The sequence below is a fragment of the Microcaecilia unicolor genome, chromosome 9 (assembly GCF_901765095.1).
Source record: "Microcaecilia unicolor chromosome 9, aMicUni1.1, whole genome shotgun sequence".
NCBI classification, from domain to species: domain Eukaryota; kingdom Metazoa; phylum Chordata; class Amphibia; order Gymnophiona; family Siphonopidae; genus Microcaecilia; species Microcaecilia unicolor.
In genome coordinates this window covers 90707937-90732678 of record NC_044039.1, presented here as the reverse complement: position 1 = coordinate 90732678, position 24742 = coordinate 90707937, and the positions used below count along the sequence as shown (strand labels likewise).

Here is a 24742-nt window from a genome sequence, read left to right as displayed (position 1 = left end):
TTTTTCCTCTTTATCTACATGGTAGAATTTAGCTGTTTAATATGATCTTGTTTCCTAAGTTTTTTGCATGCGAAATGCTGTTGGAGTTTCCCAGAGCTATGTACGCTGCAGCACTGTAAATGTGTCTGTCCAGTACAGTACACTAAAAGGCACTTTGAACAATTAAATGTGTATGACCACATTTCACTAACACATGCTACAGGTTTGTTGACCCCTGAAGCAGGCTCACATACAAAAACACAGCCGTGTTGGGTCCTAGATGTGTAGTGAGATGCAAAGCATGTAAATGAATGCTAAGTTCTTATGTAAATTGAATAACACGGCTTGTGGTGAACACCGCAATGCAGGGGCATGGGCCCCGTAGATTTGGCCCTGCCCCCCTGCTGCCAACACCTTTGACCACCCCCCCTCCCGCCGCCAACCTTCCCTGCACGTGAAGACGTCAGACTCACAGAAACAGAAACCTGCCCTTGCAGATCAGCAACGCGGCCATGGCGGAGAAGAGGACTTCAGCTGGCAGGGGGTTGGGGAGCCCCACCAGCAAAGGTGCCCGCCAGTGGCAGCGCCGGGGGGGGGGGGGCTAAAATGTGCCCCCTCACCTTGGGGTCTGGAGCCCCCTCCCTCCAAAGTCTGTCTACACCCCTGCCATAATGTGGTCACTTCATTGCGGCAAGAGCGCACGCTACTTACAATATTCTATAAATTATGTATATAAGTGACTGCTCCACTCATTCCCCTCTCATGCTCCACCTATGTGAATACCCTCCTTGCACGTCTATGCTATGGGGACAATTCTATAACTTGGTGCCAAGATGTAGGCATCGTAATGGGGTGCACTTAGGGCCAGATTCTATACAAGGCGCCTAAAAATCCACACAGTAAACATTTCTGCCTAAGCATATTCTATAAGTGGCACCTAGATTTAGGCATGGTACACTACTCGTCTCCATCATACCAATGAAAATATGGCGTAAATCCCTGTGCGTAGATTTAAGCGCACTGGGCCATATTCTATAACAACACGTGTAACTTTGGGAATGCCCATTTCCCCGCCCATAGCTATGCCCCTTTTGAACGGCGCACTTTAGAATTTAGGCGCAGTTCATTACAGAATACGCTTAGCAAGTTATGCATGTAAATTCTAATTATTACCAGTTAGTGCTCATTATTGCTTGTTAAGTGCTGTTATCAATGCCAATTAAGTTATTCACATTGTTATAGAATAAGCCTGGATTTCACCGCGGATCTCTAGGCACAATATATAGAATCCAGCAGTTAATGCCACTTAGGTGCGCCTAAGCCATTATACAATACTAGTGCAAAGCCACGTTGGCACTTATAACAGGTCCATGGCTGGTATAAGTTGGTGCGTCTAAGTGCATCATGTAATGTGCACAACTGATAGTACTCTATAAGGTACCCACCTCATTTGGTGACACGCCAAGGCCTGCCAATGTGTACGACCCTTCGGATCATTTTCAAAGATGAAGATACATAAAACCTTTCTCAAATTTTTTTCCTCTAGATTAGAAATATTTTCTACTTACTTCTATCCTATGATGCCTCATACAAAGAGAAAGGCGTTTATTTGAACCGGAGCCCAGCCGGTTCTTACATCTATGCCGATCCAACAAACGATCGAAGGATTTCTTGCGAGAACTAATTTGATAGCATCGGGAGGTCCTGCTGAGCTACAAGCGCAAGGAGAAGCTGAGCTCCAGGGACAGGACATTTCGTTGTCCCCCCCCCCCCCCCGACACGTTCTCCACCGCTGCAACCGGCTGGGGCCAGCCATAGAGGTGAACCACAATCCCGCGAAGACGGAGGAGCGGTGTCTCAACTGGGCCCTATTGCGGAGTCTCCAGCCGAGGTCCTTTTACCATCTAAGGCTCAAACAGCGCCGGTAACACTTCAGGCAATATGGGGGATACTCCAGACTGTCTTGTCATCAACAAGCAAGATAGAATCTCTTGTGAATAATGTTCAGACTTTATCTTCTGCTTTTGCCACGATGAAAAGTGAGGTTACAGATAAGATAAATCATTTATCTGATGAAAATATTGTTGAAGGAAACCACTGTAAAACTGATACAAGATAACACTCTAATACATAGTAGATTGGAATAGTTTGAAAATTTTAATTGGAGGTTAAACCTTCGTTTATTGAACTTTCCTAGGACTCCAATCTACACTCCACTGGAAATTTTTTAAAGATATCTAATAGAGAACTTGAAATTTTCTGAAGATAACATACCTCCGTTGAATAAAATATATTACCTTCCAGTAAAAAAGGTGAAAGAAGATGAACAAAACATTCAACAGGAACAAAGTGATCTTAATGTATCAGATCTATTAGAATCTTTATTAACAGAAATAACTGAGTGCCAAACTCTCTTGGTATCATCACCAAGACTTGGAATATGTTAGGAAACTTGCATTGAGGAACTTACACACCCCATTGTATGGGAAAAAGTCTGGGTGTTCCCAGATGTTACTAAGCAGACTCAAGTTAGGAGAAAAGAGTTTTTGGCACTGCGATCTGCAACTTTAGCCCTGGGAGCTTCATTCAACCTGAATTACCCGTGTAAATGTAGCATCAAATACTTAGGGGTTAAATATATTATTTTTAATTCCTGAACATTTAAAACAATTTATTACTCAGAAAAAGATAATTTAATACATGCTGAGACTAGGCAGTAATGATTAGCCTTGAGCATTAGATCAGCGAGACAGAATAGGAATAAATGGTTTAATTTTGCTAAGCTGTGCTTATTTAAAACTAGTAAAAAAGGCCCGTTTCTGTTAGAAATGAAACGGGCGCTAGCAAGGTTTTCCTTGGAGTGTATGTTTCAGAAAGAGCGTTTGTGAGAGATGGAGCGTGTGTGTCAGAGAGAGAATGTGAGAGAGAGAGAAAGACAGAGTGTATGTGTTTGTGCGAGAGAGAGAGAGAGTATGTGAGAGACAGTGTTTGTGTTTCTGTGTGACACTGTGTGAGAGAGAGGGACAAAGACAGTGAGTGTGTGAGTGAGAGTGTATGTGGCAGACAGAGAATGAGTGACTGCGTGTGTGGTGTGAGGAACCCCCTCACCCCCTCCCTCTCCCCTGCCCCCTTGCAGCCAGGCATGTGCAGCGACCCTCCTCTCCCCGTGTTCCCCCTGCAGCCACCCATGTCCAGCATCCCCCTGCAGCCACCCATGCCCATCAACCCTCCTCTCCCCCTGCTGCGTCCTTCCTGTCTCCCCTGCTCCCCCTGCAGCCACCCATGTGGTCTCAGGCCCCCCTCAGCATCCCTCCTGTCCCCCTGCAGGCACGCATGTGCAGCGTCCCTCCTCTCTCCCCTGTCCCCCCTGTAGCCAGCCATGTCCAGCGACCCTTCTGTCCCCCTGCCCCCCTTGCAGCTACCCATGTCCAGCGACCCTCCTCTCCTGTGCAGCCACCCATGTCTGAGGACACTCCTCTCCTTTTTCCCTGTTCCTCCCCTGTGGCCAGCCATGTCCATTGACCCACCTGTCCCCCCTGATGACCACCAACCCTTCTGTCCCCCTGCCCGCCCTGCAGTGTCCGTCCTGTATCCCCTGTCCCCCTTGCAGGCACCCATGTGGTGTGTGGAGCCCCATCCCTATCTCCCTGTTCCCTGCCCCCCCTGCAGCCACCCATGTGCAGCGACCCTCCTCTCCCCTCCCCCTGCTTCCTTCCAGCCACCCATGTCCAGCGAGACCCCCCTTCCCCCCCCCCAGCTGGCACAGCACCCAAAGAAAGCCCCTTGTCCCCCCATTCGCGCATCACCCGACCCCCCCACCATGGCACATCACCAAGCCCTTTCCCCCTCATCAAACCCCTCGCCACCCGCAACCGCTAATACAAACTGTGTCCGGCGGCTGCTGCTTCTGCTATTCAGCAGCAGCAGCCCGTACATAAAGAAAACCAAAAAAAAATCCTCCTAAAACGCACCTCCGTTGAGAAGCATCTCACATTGGCTGAAGTCTCAGCATGCGCTCTTCCTCTCCCCTCTGACGTCTCGGCGTTTCTCCGGTGTCTTCCGGCAGGGGCACTGACGTTGAGGGGAGAGGAGGAGCGGCTGCAGAGACGTCAGCCAATGTGAGATGGTTCTCCACGGAGGTGCATTTTAGGAGGTTGTTTTTTTGTTTGTTTGTTTTCTTTATGTACGGGCTGCTGCTGCTGAATAGAAGCAGCAGCAGCCGCCGGACAGAGTTTGTATTAGCGGTGGCGAGGCGGTCGATGTGGGGGGGGAGGGGCTTGGTGAAGCGGCGGGGGAGGGGTTGGGTGATGCGGCGAGGAGGGAAGGGGGGTAGGGGCTTTCTGATGCCCCGTTGCACGGGTTGTTGTGGCGATGCGGCGGGGGGGCACTTAGAGGTGCACCATCGAGGCTGTTTGTGTGTGTGTGTTTGTGTGTGTGTGTGTTTGTGTGTTTGTTTGTGTGTTTGTATGTGTTTGTGTTTGTGTGTGTGTTTTTGTGTGTGTGTGTATGTTTTTGTGTGGTTGTGTGTGTGTGTTTGTGTGTGTGTGTGTATGTTTTTGTGTGTGTTTGTGTGGTTGTGTGTGTGCATTTGTGTGTGTGTGTGTATGTTTTTGTGTGTGTTTGTGTGGTTGTGTGTGTGCATTTGTGTGTGTGTTTGCGTGTGTGTGTGTTTATGTGTGTGTGCATTTGTGTGTGCGTTTATGTGTGTGTGTGTTTGTGTGTGTGCGTTTGTGTGTTTGTGGTTGTGTGTGCGTTTGTGTGTTTTTGGTTGTGTGTGTGTGTTTGTGTGTGCGTTTGTGTGTGTGTTTATGGGTTTGTGTGTGTGTGTGTGTTTATGTGTGCGTGTGTTTGTGTGCGTTTGTGTGTGTGTGTGTTTGTGTGTGTGTGTGTTTATGTGTGCGTGTGTTTATGTGTGCGTTTGTGTGTGTGTGTGTGTGTGTGCGTTTGTGTGTGTGTGTTTGTGTGTGTTTATGTGTGTTTGCGTGTGTGTGTTTCTGTGTGTGTTTCTGTGTGTGTTTGTGTGTTTATGTGTGTGTGTGTTTGCGTGTGTGTGTGTTTGTTTGTGTGTGTGTTTGTGTGTGTGTTTATGTGTGTGTGTGTTTGCGTGTGTGTGTGTTTGTGTGTGTGTTTGTGTGTGTGTTTGTGTGTGTGTGTGTGTGTTTATGTGTGTGTTTATGTGTGTGTGTTTATGTGTGTGTGTTTGTGTGTGTGTTTATGTGTGTGTGTGTGTGTATGTGTTTGTGTGTGTGTGTGTGTGTGTGTTTGTGTGTGTGTGTGTGGGGGGGGGGGTTGAGGGTGGCTTTTGTGATCGTGTGGTTGGGGAGTTTGCCAGCAGTCTGTAGCGATTCCTAGGCAGGGGGAGGAGTACGGAAACACTCCCCCTGCCTGGGTCGTTGTTTGTTGGAGGGGGTTGCCAGTTGGTAGGGGTGCCTTTATGGATCCCTTTACTCTCTGTGTTCCGCCCTCGAGGGCGGGGCAGAGAGACATGGTGAGTTGGATGGCTTCACCACCATGAACTTACGAACTGTTTAGGGATCTTGCAGATGGCTTCAGCAGGTTGTCTTCAGAATGTTGAGGTAGCGTTTTATGTACAGATGGGGCGTGGCTGAGGGCGGGTCTATGAGTGATGGTGACTGGTCCTAGCCTATGAAGACTACAGGATTTTTGTGCTTCTCTGCCTTGGAGTGAGCTTCTCTGTCTTGGAGTGAGCTTCAGAACGTTCAAGGTGGGATTTATTAATATAGATATGTTTTTGAATCTCATCTCCTGAGTATGCGAAGGCTCCAACCCCCACTTTTATTGTGGTCTAATACAAGTTGTATAATTTTTCTTTTATTTTCCTATGGATTTACCACTTTGAATTTATGTACTGTTTTTCTTACTCAAGATGTAAAATGCTTGTAAAACTTGAAATTGATAAATAAATAATTAAAAAAAAAGATGAAGATACAAATTTTACTTGAGGTTCTCTACATCTCATGTGTGCTTTCTTTTTTCTTAATTTTTAAAATTTTTCCATCAGTCAGGTTACTAGTCATTATCAAATTACAACAAATAAATTACACCGAACATGACAATTCAATGAAACAGAACATCTCATAACAGTGGCGTTCCTAGGGGGGCTGACACCCGGGTGCAGCGCCCCCCCGGAACAGCACGACGCCCCCCCACTGCGAAAGAACCCCCGATCCCCTGGCGAAAGAACCCCCCCGGGTGCACGCCGCTGGGGGGGGGGGGTGCCGCGTACCTGCCGGCTCTTCGTTTTCATGCTCCCTCTGCCCCGGAACAGGAAGTAACCTGTTCCGGGGCAAAGGGAGCATGAAAACGAAGAGCTGACAGGCGCACGGCACCCCCCCAGCGGCATGCACCCGGGGCGGACCGCCTCCACCGCCCCCCCCCCCCCCCTTGGTACTCCACTGTCTCATAAACATCGTATAAACAATTATCTTTCACCAGCGTACATCAGTGGTCTTCACTAATTTTTAAGTTGGGGCCACTTTGGATCTAAATGAGCTGAAGAAGAGCCACCAAATATTTCCTCAAGCAGGGCCGTGATGCCATCGACTACTGTGTGTCAATGACATCCATCCCTACCAGGCAACCTTCAAAGTTTTCATTGAAGGTATCCTCAAGGAGGTAGGCATTTCCAAATACCTTGTCCTTCATGTATACAGCATTACCTCCCTTCCACTTCCTGCTTTCTGTCACGAGTTTAGGAAAAGAGAATAGTGAAGAAAAAAAAACCAGAATGATAATGGGAGCCACCTTTAGAGGTTTCCGGAAGCTATTGGCCTCTGGGCCTTGCTTTGAAAAACACTGGCATATACATAATGATTGACTGTATCTTTCCAGTGAGTAAACTCTTATGTGGAGGAGCACACCCCTTTGTAACTGACCCTTTTAATTTCAGTGTAACCATTTTCCTCCTTTTATGATAATCTCTCTTTTAATATATATACACACAAAGTTATAAAATTATACCATTAGAGCTTTATATTCTTCCCTCTCTCCTATCTTTTGTTCAATAGGTTTTTTGATACAACGCCTGTGGGATTAATTTTAAATCGATTTTCTGCTGACACCAATATTATTGATCAGGTAAGAGAGCATTCATTATAAGAGAACATTTATTAATTGGTGAGTCATTAATCTGATAATTCCTTATTGTCCCTATGTAAGGAAATAATAGTAATCTCTGTGCAGGAAAGCCAAGCAAAACGAAGCTGTGCTTCATTTTCCATAGAATGATTTCTAAAATTTGTATAAATGAAGAAGGGGAAGGGGACTTGATGTATCGCCTTTCTGTGGCTACAATCAAAGCAGTTTATATTGTATATACATTTTGTCCCAGACTCTATACATGGTGCTCAAAATTGGGCACAGATATTTGGGTACACACCCAGTTTGCTCATGTAATTTAAGGGGTCCTTTTACTAAGGTGTGCTGAAAAATGGCCTGCGCTAGTGTAGGCATGTGTTTTGGACACGTGCAGATCCATTTTTCAGCGCGCCTGTAACAAATGCCTTTTGAAAAGGGGGCGTGGCCATGGGAGGAGAATGGGTAGGTCAGGGGCGTTCACTAAAGATGCATCCAGTATTATAGAATTCGGTGGATCCACGCCTAATTTAGGCACAAGAATTTACATCAGGTTTCAGTTGGTATAAATCTTTGTGCCTAAAACTTCAGTGCAAATCCCGGCGCTACATGATATTCTATAAACGTCTCTCAACTCGGAGCACCATTTATAGAATAGCACTTAGCACTTTTTTTTGTGCTGATTCTTCAGCGTCGTATATAGCATTTGGCCTTACATATACAAGGATATACCACAAGAATATGGAGGTTTTTTTTGGTATATATGTCACTATCCCCGGGATTCTATATATCGTGCCAAGATTTCCATGCTAATCATGCTAACAAGCAATTATCAGCACTAATTGGCATTAATTAGAATTTACATGTACTACTGTCTAAGTGTATTCTGTAACGTGAAGGGGCATAATCGAAAGGGATGCCCAAGTTTTCCTGGGGACGTCCTCGCAGGATGGCTCTAGCAAGGGGCGGGGAACCCCATATTTCGTTTTGATAATACAGTCAGGGATGCCCAAATCAGCAAATTTAGGTCGACCTTAGAGATGGTCGTCCCCAGCAGAGATGGTCGTCCCCAGGACTTGGTCGTTTCTGATTTTCAGCGATAATGGAAAGTGAGGACGCCCATCTCAGAAACAACTAAATCCAAGCCATTTGGTCGTGGGAGGAGCCAGCATTTATAGTGCACTGGTCCCCCTGACATGCCAGGACACCAACTGGGCACCCTAAGGGGCACTGCAGTGGACTTCAGAAATTGCTCCCAGGTACATTGCTCCTTTACCTTCAGCCAGATGCACTAACTGTATGGGAAAAGCCCTTCCCTTACCGATCCCTTAGCGATTCGGAAAGGAACAGGCATGCATGAAGGAAATTACATGCAAATGAGCTGCTCGCTCATTTGCACATGATTTCCTTCCTAAGGAGGGGAAGCCAGTGCAGAGCAGCCAAGCATTATGCGTGGCTGCTCTGCGCATGCCAAAGACGGCTTCATACATGCAGACAATCTGCGTGTATAATAGCCGTCTACAACCTTAAATAAATTGCCGTCTACAACCTTAGAAAAACACAAGTCCAGATGAAGACATCCAAGTGCACGTCAGGGTCCTTTGCTATGGATGTCCAAAATGTGGATGCTTCTGTGAGAAGGATGTCCATGCCTTTGCTGTGCCTCTGACATCCCCTTTATTGGGATTTTTTGATTTTATTGGGATTAATTGATTTGCTTTCTTTATTTTTGTCTATTAGATTGTAAGCTCTTTGAGCAGGGACTGTCTTTCTTCTATGTTTGTGAAGCGCTGCGTACGCTTTGTAGCGCTATAGAAATGCTAAATAGTAGTAGTAGTAGTAGATTTTGGAATACAAGTAGCAGCAGTGGGATTTGAACTGGTCACCTCTGGATTGCAAGACCAGTGCTCTAACCACTAGGCCACTCCTCCACTCCACTCCACTCCGTGCCACTCCCTTGAAATTTGGCCATCCCTGTGTGTGGGGAGGGTCAGTTGAGGACATCCAAAATGTCTGAAAGAAGGTCGTCCATGCCTTCACTATGCCTCTGCTGACACACACATACCTCCCCCCCCCAGGGACCTGCATACTGCTGTGATGGACCCTGAGTATGACATTTCAGGCTGGCAAAAAAAGTTTTTAAAGTTGTTTTTTTAAGGGTGGGAGGGGGTTAGTGACCACTGGGGGAGTCAGGGGAGGTCATCCCCGATTCCCTCCGGTGGTCATCTGGTAGGTTCGGGCACCTTTTTGAGGCTTGGTTGTAAGAAAAAATGGACCAAGTAAAGTCAGCCAAGTGCTCCTCAGGGACACCCTTCTTTTTTCCATTATCGCTTGAGGACAACTTTGGTTGTCCCCGCGACGGGAAGCAGTTGGGGACGCCCAAAATCGGCTTTTGATTAAGCTGATTTGGGCGACTCTTAGAGAAGGACACCCATCTCCCGATTTGTGTCAAAAGACGGGCGACCTTCTCTTTTGAAAATAAGCCTGATAGTATACATATAAATTTTAAGTCATATAGTTGAAAAGTGGGCATGCTTATGGTTGTGGAATGGGCGGGCCATGTACATTTCTTAAATATATGGACATTGTTATAGAATACACATGCTCTGTGCCTACTTTAGGCATCAGGGGGGATTTACACCAGGTTTTAGTTGGCGTAATTGACTGTGACTAAATTTACTCATGTGGACTGGCACTTGGCATATTCTATATACAGAGTGGAAATGTAAGCCTATTCTATAAAATGTAGGCATAATTTAGAGAATACATCTAGGCATGTTTTTTTTTCTGCACAGAATTTTCAGGCACCATATACAGAATCTAGCCCTATATGCATGTAAGAGGCCTCATATAATTACCTCATGCGTAAAAATATGTTTGGTGCAATTAAGTGCATACTTGCGTGAGACTTCAGAGTGTTCATGATCAGAGGAGAAGTTTGGGCAGAGCATGGGTGGAGTTGAAATTTATGCATGTATTTTATAATATACGCATATGGGCACACTTTACATACTAATGTGTACACTTGCTCCTGAGGAGGTATAAATTTCCACAGCTTCAATCTAGCTGCTATTTTTGCAGGATTTTGTAGTAATATTTTATAAAGACATACCGGAATCTGTGCATTTAAAAAATAGGTTAAAAATTGGTGCATATGTGGCCTTCACATTTAGGTGATCAGTTATAAAATGACTCTTAAAATACCAATTGAAAGATTGTGTGCCATCAAGTATCAATGAGTGTGTGTGTGGGGGGGGGGGGGGGGGGGGGGACACTGCAGGAGATTTATGAAGGGGAAATCAAGGTTGGGTGGGGTATACATATAGAGAAAGAGGGCATTGTAAATATGTACACAGAGAGCTAAGTAAGAGAAGAGGAGGACAGTAGGAAGCGAAAGCAAGAACTGAAGGAGGGAGGGGAGAGCAAGTATCTGAGAAGATTGGAGCAGAATGAGGAATGAGGGGGTGAGCAAGTCTGGGAGAGAAGGGAGAGTTAGAAAGGGAAGAGGTTTGAGGAAGGGCATGCAGTAAGTGAGAACACAGGAGAGCACACATTGGGGGAAGGGAGAACAAAGTTGAGCTATGGGGAAAGAGGGAGAGAGAAGGAAGAGAAAGGAGTACGAGCAGGAGCCAATGATGTCAGGAAATTGAGAAACCTGGATTGAGGGGGGAGGTGGAAAGAATCAAGCATGATAATGTAGAAAAAAAGAGATAGAGGAATGCCAAAAGGTGTTAATCTGATCGTATGCCCTTGTGCCTAGACCGAGGCTTAGGAAGGACCTTGGCCAAGGCCTAGGGTAGACCAAACAGGCGCTAAGCAATACCATGGGCCACAAAGCCCCGCACACTCAAGACAATCAACAAGCATCACCAGAAAAGGGAGATAGACCACTCAGGTGGGCCACAAGGCCGATTTGGAACCCATTCATACAGAGTCCAATCGTACGTGCCTCATGGCCGAACTGGAACCGAATCATACACTAGGGAAGGGACTGGAGCTCAAGCAACGTACACGGCGCCAACCAGTGACACAAAGGGAAGGACGACAGACAAAACTGGCGGATATAGCCTACGACCAGAGGGAGAGAATACAAACAAAGGCTACAAAGAAATTCAGGTAGCGGAGGAAAAAAGTCCACAGGGGAAAAGGGAAAGCTGGGGACAGAACGGGACACTATAGACATGGAATCTACAAGAGCGAAGCTCCACAGAAATGGCTAAACAGGGAAAAACAGATTGAAGGAAAAGACTGCTTTCAAATAAGGACAGGAAAGAAGCAGGCACACAAGAGTACAGAAAGGGATAAGGCAGACACCAGAGAAAGGTTGCCTAACAGAGGCAGTGCTCACAGAGGCAAAATACCAAGCAACGCACATAAAGGGTTAACATAGAGTGAAGGGAAACTTAAACAAACAAAGCAGGAACGAGCTTACCACAGACAGAAAGGCTGCCTCACAGAAGCAGGACTCACGGCAAATATCAAGCTCTGCACATAAAGGGTTAAAACTGAGAAAAGGGAAACTAAACAAACAAAGCAGGAATGGGCTTACCACCGACAGAAAGGCTGCCTCACAGAAGCAGGACTCACGGCAAATATCAAGCTCTGCACATAAAGGGTTAAAGCTGAGAAAAGGGAAACTAAACAAACAAAGCAGGAATGGGCTTACCACCCACAGAAACAACACCACACCCAGGCAGGGAGAAACGAGGCAGAGGACTGCACTGCAATGAAGCAATCAAGGACACGATAGAACAACCAGCACACACAAAGACCACAAACACAGAGAACAAGCAAACTCCAAAGAATACACACTGTGCCACAAACACAGACTAAGTGAGAGAACCAGGGCTCAGCAGAAAGGAAATAATGCTAGAGCATCGGCTGTAGGGAGAGGTAAGTTTAAATAGGTCTGACTTCTGATGTCTGCTGCCTCACACGTCAGCCCAATCCCTGACAGGCCAATCAGAAGCGAGTCCCAGTCATTCCCCTGCCTGTCTCAGTAGAATCATAACAAAGGGACAAAGAGAAAAGACACACACACACATACCTTCAAACCCACATCCACACCCCCTTCCTACCTGCAGCCATTCCACGCACATCCTCCTCCTCAGCCCTGACAGAAGAACATGCTGTCATTCATTCACAAACACACACAGAATCAGAGGGACAGGCAGACTCAGACCAGAGGGACAGGCAGACTCAGACACACAGATACAACTGCAGTACCTTTCTGCCCTAAGTGCTGTAAGCCTATTTCTAGATAAAATACCTTTTCCAAGCCCCTAAGAAGTGGACCCGGGACTAGAGAAAGGAACCCAGAACCAGACCAAAGCTGACATATGACCTCTGGTGACCATAATGTAACTCTTGGAGGAGTGGCCTAGTGGTTAGAGCACTGGTCTTGACATCCCATGAAGTATCAGATAGTTTACTAAGGGCTAGATTTATTAAAGGCACTATTGCATTACCATGTGCTAACACACATTGGTGCACATTATTAACCACTGATCTCATTTTATTCAATGGAACTTATTTAAAAATAGCATACGTTAATTGCATTAGCCCATGCTAAGACAGAAACTCGTTTTAGTAAGTCTGATCCTAAGCGTGCAAAAATATTTGTAATGAAAGCATAAATTATGTTAATGCATTCTCATTTTTATTAATGGTCATTTTTTGATAAAGCTGAAAACCTATTCCTATTTTTTTTTACTTTAAGATGCATCTCCAAAATCTCTTATGAAAACATACTATTGATGTTATTTTACTCGGATGAGGAGGGCAATTCTGTAAAGGAAAGTTGGCAACAACATTCCTTATAGAATAGGAAGTGAGTGTATAGGCATGTTTGTGTTTAGGCACCATAGAGCTGGTGTAAATGCTTGTGCCTAGATTGGAGACATATGCATGTAACTTGTAGAATATTGTAAATTATGTATGTACGTGTGTGTCCTGCCCATGCTCTGCCCAAGTGAACACCCACCTGCAAAGTACATGCTATGGAAGATATGCACATACTTAGAGAATATATAAATAAGAAGAAATTTTGGAAATGTATTAAATTAAGACTTCTATGTGACCGATGAGGAGGTGGGTGCATAAGTCTTGCTCGATTGACGTTGGATCACAATAAGGGGAACTACTGAGTCTCATAGACAGAAGCTTATCTTCTAACGGAAATTAGTTGTGTATTGGTGTCAGTCAAGAATTTCTGAAGAACACTTGCCTATACTTAGAGGGTCTTTTACTTAGGAGTGCTGGCGTTTGTAGCGTGTGTTAAAAATAGGCGCGTGCTAAATGCTAAAGACGCCCATAGGAATATATTGGCATCTTTAAACGCCAGCGTGCCTTAGTAAAAGACCCCATTACAGAATAGCACATAGCTGGATTGTTGTTATTTACACGCATATGTGTTTACATTTACATACCCACGTAAATGACTAGAATACTGGCGTTTACATGTGTACTTGCCATCTAAATCTACACAGCTCCTTATGACTCCTTGATGCCTGAAAGACACAGATTCTATAAATGGCTCCCAGATTTGCATGCAATCCTGAGATCTGCGTGCCAATAAATTAGATAGTGAGTCATTAATAATTGGCACTAATTTGGATTTGCACACGGATTTGGCTATTCACGATTCTCTAAAGGTCTGCTCCCTAATCCTCTGGCATGAAACCCAAAAGGGGGTGTGGCCATGGGCACGGCATGGGCTGGTCAGGGTGTTCACAAAAGATGCGCGCAGTGTTAAAGAATTCCGGGGATCCACTCCCATCTTGTGCACCAGGATTTACACCAGGTTTCAGCTGGTATAAGAACTCGCATCAAAAGTTGGGCATGCAAATCTCAACTAGGTGCTGTTCTATAAAGGGTGCTGTTGCTCATCCTGGAGCGCCATTCATAGAATAGCGTTGAGTGCTGATTTCTCCTGGTGTCTAGTTTTTAGTGCCATTTACTGAATTCAGCCCTTTGTGCACAATCCCCACAGATTTTATATAGCGCACCTGGAGATCCGAGCCAAAATCTACGCGTATTCTATTGCATAACTTAATTGGCTTAACAAGCTAATCAGTGTTGATAACAGCACTTAACAAGCAATAATAAGCACTAATTGGCAATTAGAATTTATGTGCATAACTCGCTAGCATATTCTGTAATGCGGAGCGCCTACATTCTAATGTGCGTAGTTCAAAAGGGGCATGGCTATGGGCGGGGAAATGGGCATTTTGTGGACATTCCAAAATTTACACACACAGTTATAGAATATGGCCCAGTACACATAAATCTATGTCAGGGATTTAGGCCACATTATCGTTGGCCTTAATTGACATGTGTTGTTTTAGACGCTAGGATTTTGGCCTAAGCGTATTCTATATTCTGCGCCTAAATCTAGGCACAACTTATGGAATGTGCTTAGGCGGAAATCTTTACCGCATGGATTTTTAAGGCGCCATATATAGAATCTGGCCCAATGAGAACTCTTTACCAACAGAAAATCATTTCATAATTAACTACCACATAAAAAGTCCTATGATATATTTAGTATAATAAACTCCAAATTTGTGTTTTTATACAGCACATACCCCCTACTCTGGAGAGTCTCACACGATCCACTTTACTCTGTATATCTGCCATTGGAGTAATCTCATATGCAACTCCTATGTTCCTTGTAACTCTTCTGCCTCTTGGAATAGCATTTTATTTCATCCAGAAATACTTCAGAGTTGCTTCAAAGTAAGTATTGAAAATTCAAATTACAGTATGCCCTGCTAGAAAATGAAAAATGCTACAATGTCAATATTCAAAAAGATTTATGAAGTTAACCTCCAGGTTAACCATATAAATCCCTTTTATCAAAATTAATGACTGTTTAATGCATAACTTTGGCTAGGTATCTTGATATTTGGCCAAATGTTATGAATTTAGGAAGACAAAGGTCAAGAGGTGTTAGGGAGAGAGGACCAAATGTTATATGGCTAACACTTATATTCACCCCTCACAGGATAACTACCCGCCTTAACCTAAATAGATAATTTATCCATTTAAGTTTAAGGTAGCATATTCAATAGTCCTATGTACATGAATAAGATGATTAAAAATTTAGCATAAAATTAGCAGAGAAATTCATCTGCTTACCATTGTGCAATGTTAATCCTGCTAAATATTGACCACTCTCTTTTAAGACTTGTTTAGGGTACTATTAGCAAATAGTATAATGCTATTATATATGTATATCAGGTCATTTCTATTTTGAAATTGAGTGATTGGGGATACTGAGATTATATTATGAGACTAAGTTGCATTGACAGACATTGAAATTTAAGAGCAGATTTTCATTGGGACTATAGCCAAAATGAAATTACCTCCCAGCTTCACCTGAATTGATCCCAGAAAACCAGAGCACATGCAGCCCCGTGTGACCACCCATAAGCAGTTGGAGAAACTCAGGTTCGCTGCTGGTGTGGAGCATTTGGAGAACACGGTGGCTCAGGTATAGCATTGATGAGCATGAAGACAGATTGGGGCAAGGAGGAAAAGCAAGAGTTGCTATTTAAAATGTTGCAGGAATGGAGGCATGAATTTATGATACTTCAGGAGTCAGACAGCACACACCAGAATGAGAGAGTAATCTTCTTTATTTGCCAGCAAACAAAGCAGGACATCAGCATTAAGTCTCTTCTTCTCTTTGTGTCTTTCTCTCAGCTCTCTGTGTCTTTGTCTCAGCTGCTTCTCTTCTTATGCTGTCTTCTCCTTCTTCTGTCTGTTCCTTCTGTCCTTCTCTTTCTTCTGAGCTCCTTCTGACGTAAACTGCTTCTGCTCCTACTTAAATACTGTTCTAAGCCCCCTCCTAGCCTGGCCCCCCCCTTACTCTCCAATTGGTTAAGGAATAGATTGGTCACTTTGCCTCAACCAATCATTACTTTTGAAATATCAGTTACATAGGTTTGGTATTCCTCAAACTGACCTCTAACCTGGGGCCCCTTAAGCCAGACATTTGGTCTCCAGAACTCTTATATTTTCCTTATGATTAATGTCTCATCTATAGCTTAAACTGGGTTCCCTTAGAGACCAAGAGGCCCTAGTGAGATTGGTTATTCTCATATTCCTAGTCTGGTTCATACTAACTGCTAACTAAACTCTGGCATTCATTAAAGAGGTCAAAAGTCAGTCTTACTTAATAGCATACGGCTATGGTCTGTTATTACTTTCAGGAGGCCAGTCCTACACTTAGCTATAATTAATCAAGACTTTTCCTGACCTTTTTCACCTATCAGCTTATACATTGAACCAGCCAGAACTGCAGATAAGTCAAAACACATGTTTGACCTCTTCACTGCAGTCTTTGCTTAGAAACATCAGACAAAGAATTGATACAGAATTTAAAAAGGTTTTCTACATATTAACTACACAGAATACATATTCTAAAATAAGCATCCTTATAACACATATTCTAAATATCAAAAACTTGTAAATACTAATCTATTGCCTCTCTCTAAACAGTATTTCTATCTAATCTTAAACTACAATATATCTGGCTCATTCCTTTGTCCATTCATAATAATATCCCCTCAAGATTTAATAGTATACAGATGTGCCAGCTAGCATTGGCAATTCACAAAGGACAGAGTCTCATTTCTCACTGACCTTTCCTAACCTTTTGCTCAACAGAGTTCTAGTAATTAATTCCAGCCTGCATTCCTCCACTGTACTTGCAAAACTGAGAATTTGCAGAAATAGTATTTGAGCACCTTTAACCAAAATTAACCCTTAATATGATTTCTCAGAATTATTCAATTTCTTTTGCCCACTGCCTCATTCCCCCCTTTGAGACTAAAATCAGCTTATGCAGAGATAAGTCTCATAACTCAAACTCTGGAGATTATAGTGATCCTAACTGGGAATAGACTTGTGAATCACCATTACCCTACTTGTTAAGGTTCGACGGCATACTGCCGAAGCACATGAGGCCAGGAAACAAAACAAAAACCCTGCTAAAACTAAGACTATTAGGGAAATGAACAAGGGACGTATCCAGGAGGTCAATGACCACCACCAGGAGGTAAGGTCTAATCCTCCTCGGTAATCCTCCACATTAAGGCTGGCCAACTGTAGGACTTTATCCATGGCATGCCTAACTACATGCGTCCTATTTATGACAATAGTACAGCACTCTGAAGAATTTAGCACTGTGCAGAGACCACCCTGGGCTGCAAAGAGATAGTCAAGGCCCATACGATTATACCGAGAAACTATACTTAATTCATTAATTTGATCCTGCAATGCATTGACTACCACGTTCAGCTCATGAACTAAAACATGGAGTAGGGATTGAAGTCTCCGGGTAGCCATACCTAGTTCAGTAATACCCGCTACCGGGCCTCCAATTGGAATCCAGGCTGTGGCAGAAAGGGCTACAAGTCTCTTTTTAGTCAGAGGATAAGTAGAATTGATATACTGGAGGGCTAATTCAATCGCCTCATCCTCTGTGGCAACGGAGGAGGGTAAGGACAAAGCCTCTCGCTTAGAGCGGTGCGGGGATAGTGGCTTAAGAGGAATAACTTTAGGAAAATAATTCAAGGTTACCAATACACAAAAATCATATGTAGGGGGAAGAATCATGTGGAGGACATTATCACAGAGCCAGTAATGACCAAGGAGAGGGTGAGGAAAGTTCCCAATAAATGTTGGCTCAGGCTGGACAGGGTACTTAGGGTGCCCATAATGCGAGCCCCTATCCCAGGGGGAACGAAGACGAAATGGAGACTTTGCACACCATAGGCGCCAATCCCCAATTGTGACAGGCTGCTCATTTGTTAGTAACTCTTCATACCCCGGGGACTTATGAAAGTAGAAAATAAGCTTGGACACTATAGTCTTCTCAGTGGTACGCTTAGGAGCCAGATAATCACCTGGGTCATAATCTACAGGTATGGTAGCAGGGCACATAGGAGTACCTGGAGAAACTACCCACACAGATTCTCCTTTTTCTGGGAGAACATTAGTATAATTACAGGGAATGGGAAGAACAGTTGAGATGCTTCTTGTTAAACAAAACACTCCAGAGGCTGGATAGGGAGACGTAAAAACTGGCCTTAGAGAAGAGTCAGAGGGGGAAGTAGCATTATAAAAGGACCACCAAGTATAATCCTGGCTCCAAGGGCCTGAACTCGAAAAGTAGGGAGGTATAAGAGCTGGGAGTTGCACAGGAACAGGAACAGCTGGGACATCTGTGGTATAAGGAGAAAATCGGGAACACACAATACAAGGGGAAGTAATCTTTGCCTGGCTAATTAGTTCCTGGACAGAGTGTAACCAAAGGTTGGAGCGAGTTGGGGCATTAGGAACAAGGAGGCAAGGAGTAGAAAACAACAAAAGCATCCAAACTACTAACATTTTCTTTCTTCCTAATCTAAAACAAATACAGCAAACTAATTAAGCAATAATATTTCAACAGTCTGTGCTAATCACAGATTACTCTCATATAGTGTTCTCAGTCTTTGAGTTCTTATACCAGTTGGGATAGACCCTCAACTGATAAGGATCAAGCTCTCAAATTCCAAGAAAGCCAGAATCAGGGCAAGAAAGAGTCTCAGTGTGAAGCCGAAGTTCAGCCGCTCCTGCAGTATGCATTTGACCCTTCTTTTCAGCTAGTAGATTCTTTGGTTCGGGTCAAGCGCAACTTCAATGGCTCCGCTGGATCACTTTCTGCTCTCCACTGTCTAGGCTCCGTCTGATCCGTGCTGGGCTCAGTCTGGTCAGCAGACTTAATTCGAGACCAATGGACCCATGGAGTAATCCCTGCGACCTTCACAGCTGCAGGGGTAGAAAGCAAAACAGTAAAAGGTCCTTTCCATCGGGGCCCCAAAGGCTGGAGCCTCCAGTCTTTCACCCAAACTCTATCCCCTGGCAGGAAGGAATGTACCTGAGCCTGGAAGGGGACAGGGTTTATTTCTCTCACATAAGACTGAAGCTCAGAAATTATCTTACCCAGGAGGGCTACCTGCTCCTGCACCTGGGCAGACCCTAAAATCCCTATGTCTCCCTTAATTCCCTGTAAAATGGCTGGGGGCTTCCCATACACAATTTCAAAGGGAGAGAGGGCTGTTCCTTTAGTTGGGGTGCATCGGAGGCGAAAGAGGGCTAGTGGCAATGCCTGTGGCCATTTCAATTGGGTTTCCTGACAAATCTTTGCTAGGCTATTTTTCAAGGTTCTGTTTGCTCGCTCAACCTGCCCTGAACTCTGGGGACGGTAGGCACAATGCAATTTCCAGGTAATGCGCAATGCGCGGGACAGGGCCTGAAGTGTGGCTTCAACAAAGGCGGGACCATTATCTGAACCTATGGCAAGGGGCAGTCCATACCTGGGGATGACATCCCTAAGGAGGGCTCGAGCTACTTCTGTGGCTTTCTCAGTGACTGTAGGATATGCTTCCACCCACCCAGAAAAGGTACAAACCATAACTAAGAGGTATCGGAACCTACCACTCCTGGGCATTTCTGTGAAGTCTATAACTAGGGACTCAAAGGGTGTTAGTCCTCTAGACTGAACTCCTGGTGGAATACGGGGTCCCTGACGAGCATTATTCTGGGCACAGAGAGTACATCGGGCAGAGGCAGTGGCAACCAGACTATCCAATCCTTCCAGCACCACTACTCGATTGAGTAGACGGGCTAGTGCTGTTTTCCCTAAGTGTGATAGGTCATGAGCTTGAGACACTACAGGCCAAGCTAGGTGGCGTGGCACCAGAACTCTAGTATCAGGGAGATGTAACCAGCCATCAGGTCTCCTTACTGCACCTTCTTCTTGAGCCCATTTCTCTTCCGTTTGGGTATACATAGGTGTCCATTCTTGCAATCGGATTTGGAACAGGGGAGTCACAGTACTTGCTGGGGGTCCTCGAGCAGCTTCCTTGGCCACCCGATCAGCATGGCGATTCCCTCGGGCCACTGGAGTATCTACCCTTTGGTGTCCCCTGCAATGAATGACAGCTACCTTCTTAGGGGCCCACACAGCCTCTAGCAGCTGAAGTATTTCAGGTCCATACTTAACAGGTTGGCCTGCAGCATTTATGAGTCCCTTTTCCTTATACAAAGCTCCATGAGCATGTAGGGTTGTGAAGGCATACTTAGAATCAGTATAAATGTTGGTTACCAGTCCTGCTGCTAACTCCAGAGCTCGTATGAGGGCCACAAGTTCTGCTTTCTGGGCTGAAGTTCCTTGGGGCAGGGCTCTTGCTTCTATCACCTTGTCCTCTGTCACCACAGCATAGCCTGCCAGTCGCTTGGAGTTCTCCACATAACTGCTTCCATCTGTGAAATAAATTACATCTGGGTCCCTCCAAGGAACATCTTTAAGATCTGGTCGACTGGAGTACACTTCATCCATGGTTTGGATACAGTCATGATCCGGTGGTCCCTCAGATGCTGGCAAAAGAGTAGCAGGATTGAATGTAGCCACTGTTTCCAGGTGTATCCGTGGATTCTCACACAAGCTGGCTTGGTACTTAACCATGCGGTTATTTGTAAACCAGTGGTTGCCCTTATACTCCATGAGGGTAAGAACTGCATGGGGGACTTTAACAACCAGTTCTTGCCCCAAGGTCAACTTATCAGCTTCCTGGACCAGTAAGGCTGTTGCTGCAATGGCCCTCATGCAGGCTGGCCATCCTTTAGCCACTCCATCCAGCTGTTTAGACAGGTATGCAACAGGCCTCTGCCAGGATCCCATCATCTGGGTCAGCACACCCAGAGCAACCCCCTGTCGCTCGTGGACATACAATGAGAAAGGTTTCTCCACATCAGGAAGGCCTAACGCAGGGGCTTGGAGTAGGGCTTTCTTTATGGCAATGAAGGATTGTTGAGCAGTAGGTCCCCATTCAAATGGTTCCTTTTCACCCCCCTTTGTGGCTTGGTAAAGGGGTTTCGCCATCAATGCAAAATTTGGAATCCAAATTCTGCAGAATCCAGCTGCTCCCAGGAATTCCCTAACTTCTCTTCTGGACTTGGGTTGGGGAATTGCAGCTACCGCTTGCTTCCTACTAGCATCCAGTCTCCGACTTCCCTGGGAAATGCAAAAGCCCAGATACTTCACTTCTGACTGACAAAGTTGGGCCTTTGAGCGTGAGACCTTATAGCCTGCATCCAAGAGTAGCTCCAGCAATTCTCTAGTGGCCTCAAAACACTCTTCCTGGGTCACTGCTGCAATCAGGAGGTCATCTACATACTGGAGTAAAACTCGCCTGGAAGGCTCAGATTTAAAAGTCTTAAGATCTTGTCCTAGGGCAGTCCCAAAAATGGTGGGGGAATTCTTGAACCCCTGTGGCAGACGGGTCCATGTATACTGAAGCTTCCTTCCTGTTACTGGGTTTTCCCATTGAAAGGCAAAAAGCAATTGACTGGCTGGGGCCACCCGAATACAAAAGAAGGCATCTTTTAGGTCTAGTGTCGTGAAATGGGTAGCTCCAGAAGGTATCAATCCTAGCAGGACATATGGATTAGGCACTACAGGGTGTAATGAGATAGTGGATTTGTTGACCACTCGTAAGTCTTGGACTGGCCGGTAGTCCTCAGTCCCTGGCTTCTGAACTGGCAATAGTGGCGTATTCCATGGAGACTGACAAGGACGAATAATTCCATGGGATAACAGACGATTCAAATGTGCTTGAATCCCTTCCAGAGCCTTTCTGGGAATTGGGTATTGGCGAAGATGGATTGGCCGGGCATTTGGAAGTAAGTCTACATGGACAGGAGGAATATTTCGGGCCAACCCTGGGGGATTATCTTCTGCCCATACCCCTCTGACCTGAAAGCTATCTGCCAGGGGTAGGTCAACTTGGCCCTGCGACTGATGCAGCCGCCATTCTTCTTCAAGAGGGCAGCAGAAACTCAATATACCCTTAGGGCTGGATATCGGGGGCCGAAAGGAGACTGAAGTCTGGCCATCAGAGTCAAAGGAAATTTGGGCCCTAAGCTTGGACAGCAGGTCTCGACCTAACAAAGGGATTGGACAGTCTGGCATATACAGGAATTCATGAGTGACTATGTGTGAGCCTAATTGGCATCTACGGGTTGTCAGGAAGGGCCTCCGGTTCTGCACCCCCGTGGCTCCCACCACTCGGACAGTTTTTCCAGACACAGGCGCTAATCGCTCCGTCACAACAGAATGTTCAGCTCCTGTATCAATCATGAATGGAATTGAGCGGCTCCCTATAGTTAACTTGACCATAGGTTCCTGGGAGCCCAGTTTGTAGGAACCCGGTCTGTCCTATTCATCCCATTCTGCCATCTCGGCTATCCCGATGATGTCAGATTCAGGAGGCTCATATCTTCCCTCTCGAACTCGGCCTCGGCTTCCTCGATCTCCTGGTCCCCTTCTCAGTCCCTGGCGCCTCTGGGGGCATTCATCTTTCCAGTGCCCTCTTTCCTTACAATAGGCACACTGATCCCTCTCCAATCTTGGTCTGGGATTCTCCCCCCTTGGCCGGGATTGATTGAAGGAATCTCGGGGCCTGGCTGGTGGTCTGGGATCCCACTTTGGCTTCCCATTAGCTAGAGGTCGACCTCGGTTAAGGGTGGAATTAGTAATGGCTGCCGCTAAAAGGTCGGCCTTCTTCTGCATCTTCCGGTCAGCCTCTCGGCGCACCTCCTGATCTCTATTAATGAAAACCTTGGTTGCGATCTCAATTAGCTGGGTGGTATTCATCCCTGCGAATCCCTCCTGACGCTGCAACTTCTTCCGGATATCTGGCATACTCTGGGCCACCAATGCGCTATTCACCATTCTCTGGTTTTCTTGGGCTTCAGGGTCAAATGGGGTGTATGTTCTGTAGGCTTCAATTAGTCGCTCTAGAAAGGCCCCAGGGGATTCAGTTGCCCCTTGGAGAATTTCAGAGACCTTTGCCAGATTAATGGGCCTCTTTATGCCTTTCCTCATACCTTCCAGTAAGTCCCGGCAATAGCCAGACAACAGTTCATAGTGCTGCCCATCATTTGGATCCCAATCTGGAGCTGTGCGAGGAAACCGAGCTCTAACCCACCCCTCTAGGTCCGGTGTCCTCTCGGGAGCACGTGCTCGCGTGATGGCCTCAGCATTTTGCAAAATCTTCCGCCTCTCCTCAGTTGTGAAGAGGGTCAGGAGAAGTTGTTGACAATCAGTCCAGGTTGGGTTATGGGTGGCCATAATGCTAGCCACTAGGTCCACCACTGCCTGAGGCTTTTCAGTATAAGAGGGGTAATGCGTCTTCCAATTCAGGAGATCGGTGGTTGTGAAGGGTACATACTGGTAGGCCTGTGCCTGTATAACCTGACCCTGATTATTAGGATCCGGTCGAGTGGTAGTTACCTGGCGGAGGGGCAGAACTCTCGAGGAGGTGGGAATGGAACCTGAGGTAGAGCTAGGAGCTACCCTCCTATCATGCTCAAAGGTGATTGCAGCGGGTCTAACCCATTCAGTGGAGGTGTGTTGAACCCCTGAGGGATGGGGAGGGGTACTCATAAACTGAGAGGTGGTCACAGGTGAGTCAGTCCATTGAAAGGGATGCCGGGCCCCTGATGAGTGGGTAGGGGTATTAGAAGGAGAGGCTGGGCTGTCGGGAGTTGAGGAGTCAGGGAGTGGAACCCAAAACGGGTCTTCAGAAGTTAACAGGAGAGGATGTGGCACAGAAGGGTAGAGACTGGGTGAAAAGTCCAACCTAGGGTGTGGCAGGTTTGGCACAGGAGGGGAAGAACTATCCGGAGAAGCCTGTGCTGGAGAAGCTTGGGCTGGACGGCGTGGATCTCTGGGGGTAGCACGGAACCCCAACAATGGGCCATAAAGTGGTGGCTCAAGGTCTGAGGGGTCATCAGAGAGTATGGGTTTCTCAGACAGGGTAGGGGCGGAAGCCACCGATTGGGTGGTAGGCTTCCTAGGGCTCTTTCCCTCTTCTAATTTAGATTTTCTAATCTTTCTTTGAACACGGCCTAACATGAATTTTACTGGGGATCCCATATAAGTTTTTAACCAGGAAGGAGGGTCAGTCACAAGGCTGTCCCAGGAATCTATATAAGGGAGTTGTTCAGAATATTCTGGTTCTCCTACAACTATGCTGTAGACCTTCCGGATTACTTCAATATCTAAGCTGCCACTAGGGGGCCACCCCACTCCCATAGGTGGCCACTCAACTTCACACAAGGTTCTTAGAGTACTTGAGCTTAAAGTCTGTCCATAGTCATTAATTAAAAATCCTTTTTTGAAGTTCTTAAGCATACAGTCTAGGGGAGTATCAATTTGTCTAGACGATTTCCCTCCCATAATGCTTACAGTTACAACACACAAAAGGGAGGGAGTTTTTGAAAGTGCAGTAAGGGGTCCGCACTCTCGAGACACTAGGTAGACAGACAGCAATCGCTTCCTTCCGTCGCTGACCAATTGAACTCGCGTTAATTGGAAATGCAGCTATAAGAAGTCCGCACTCAATAATCATTCACGCATCACACATTCCATACAGAAAATCCCACCCAACAATTTCAGATTTCTCAAATACAGATAAGCTCAAGCGTTTTCGCTTCTAGTCCCCGCGACTAGAAGGTACTAGGGCCTTCGCTGAGAGTTGATCAGGCTCTCCTTCCTCAATTTGTTTGAGGGCTGATTTACAATTTTCTAGCTAGAATTACAATACAGAATACA

At 45.7% G+C, this 24742-nt stretch overlaps 1 protein-coding gene across 1 annotated transcript in view; it reads left to right on the top strand.

Annotated features, from left to right (window-relative positions):
* The window catches only part of ABCC9 (ATP binding cassette subfamily C member 9), a 454126-nt gene that overhangs the window by 347055 nt on the left and 82329 nt on the right, over positions 1-24742 (top strand). The window contains 2 exon segments of the mRNA XM_030214004.1: positions 7008-7077; positions 14654-14811. Coding sequence (XP_030069864.1) covers positions 7008-7077; positions 14654-14811 — 228 coding nt within the window.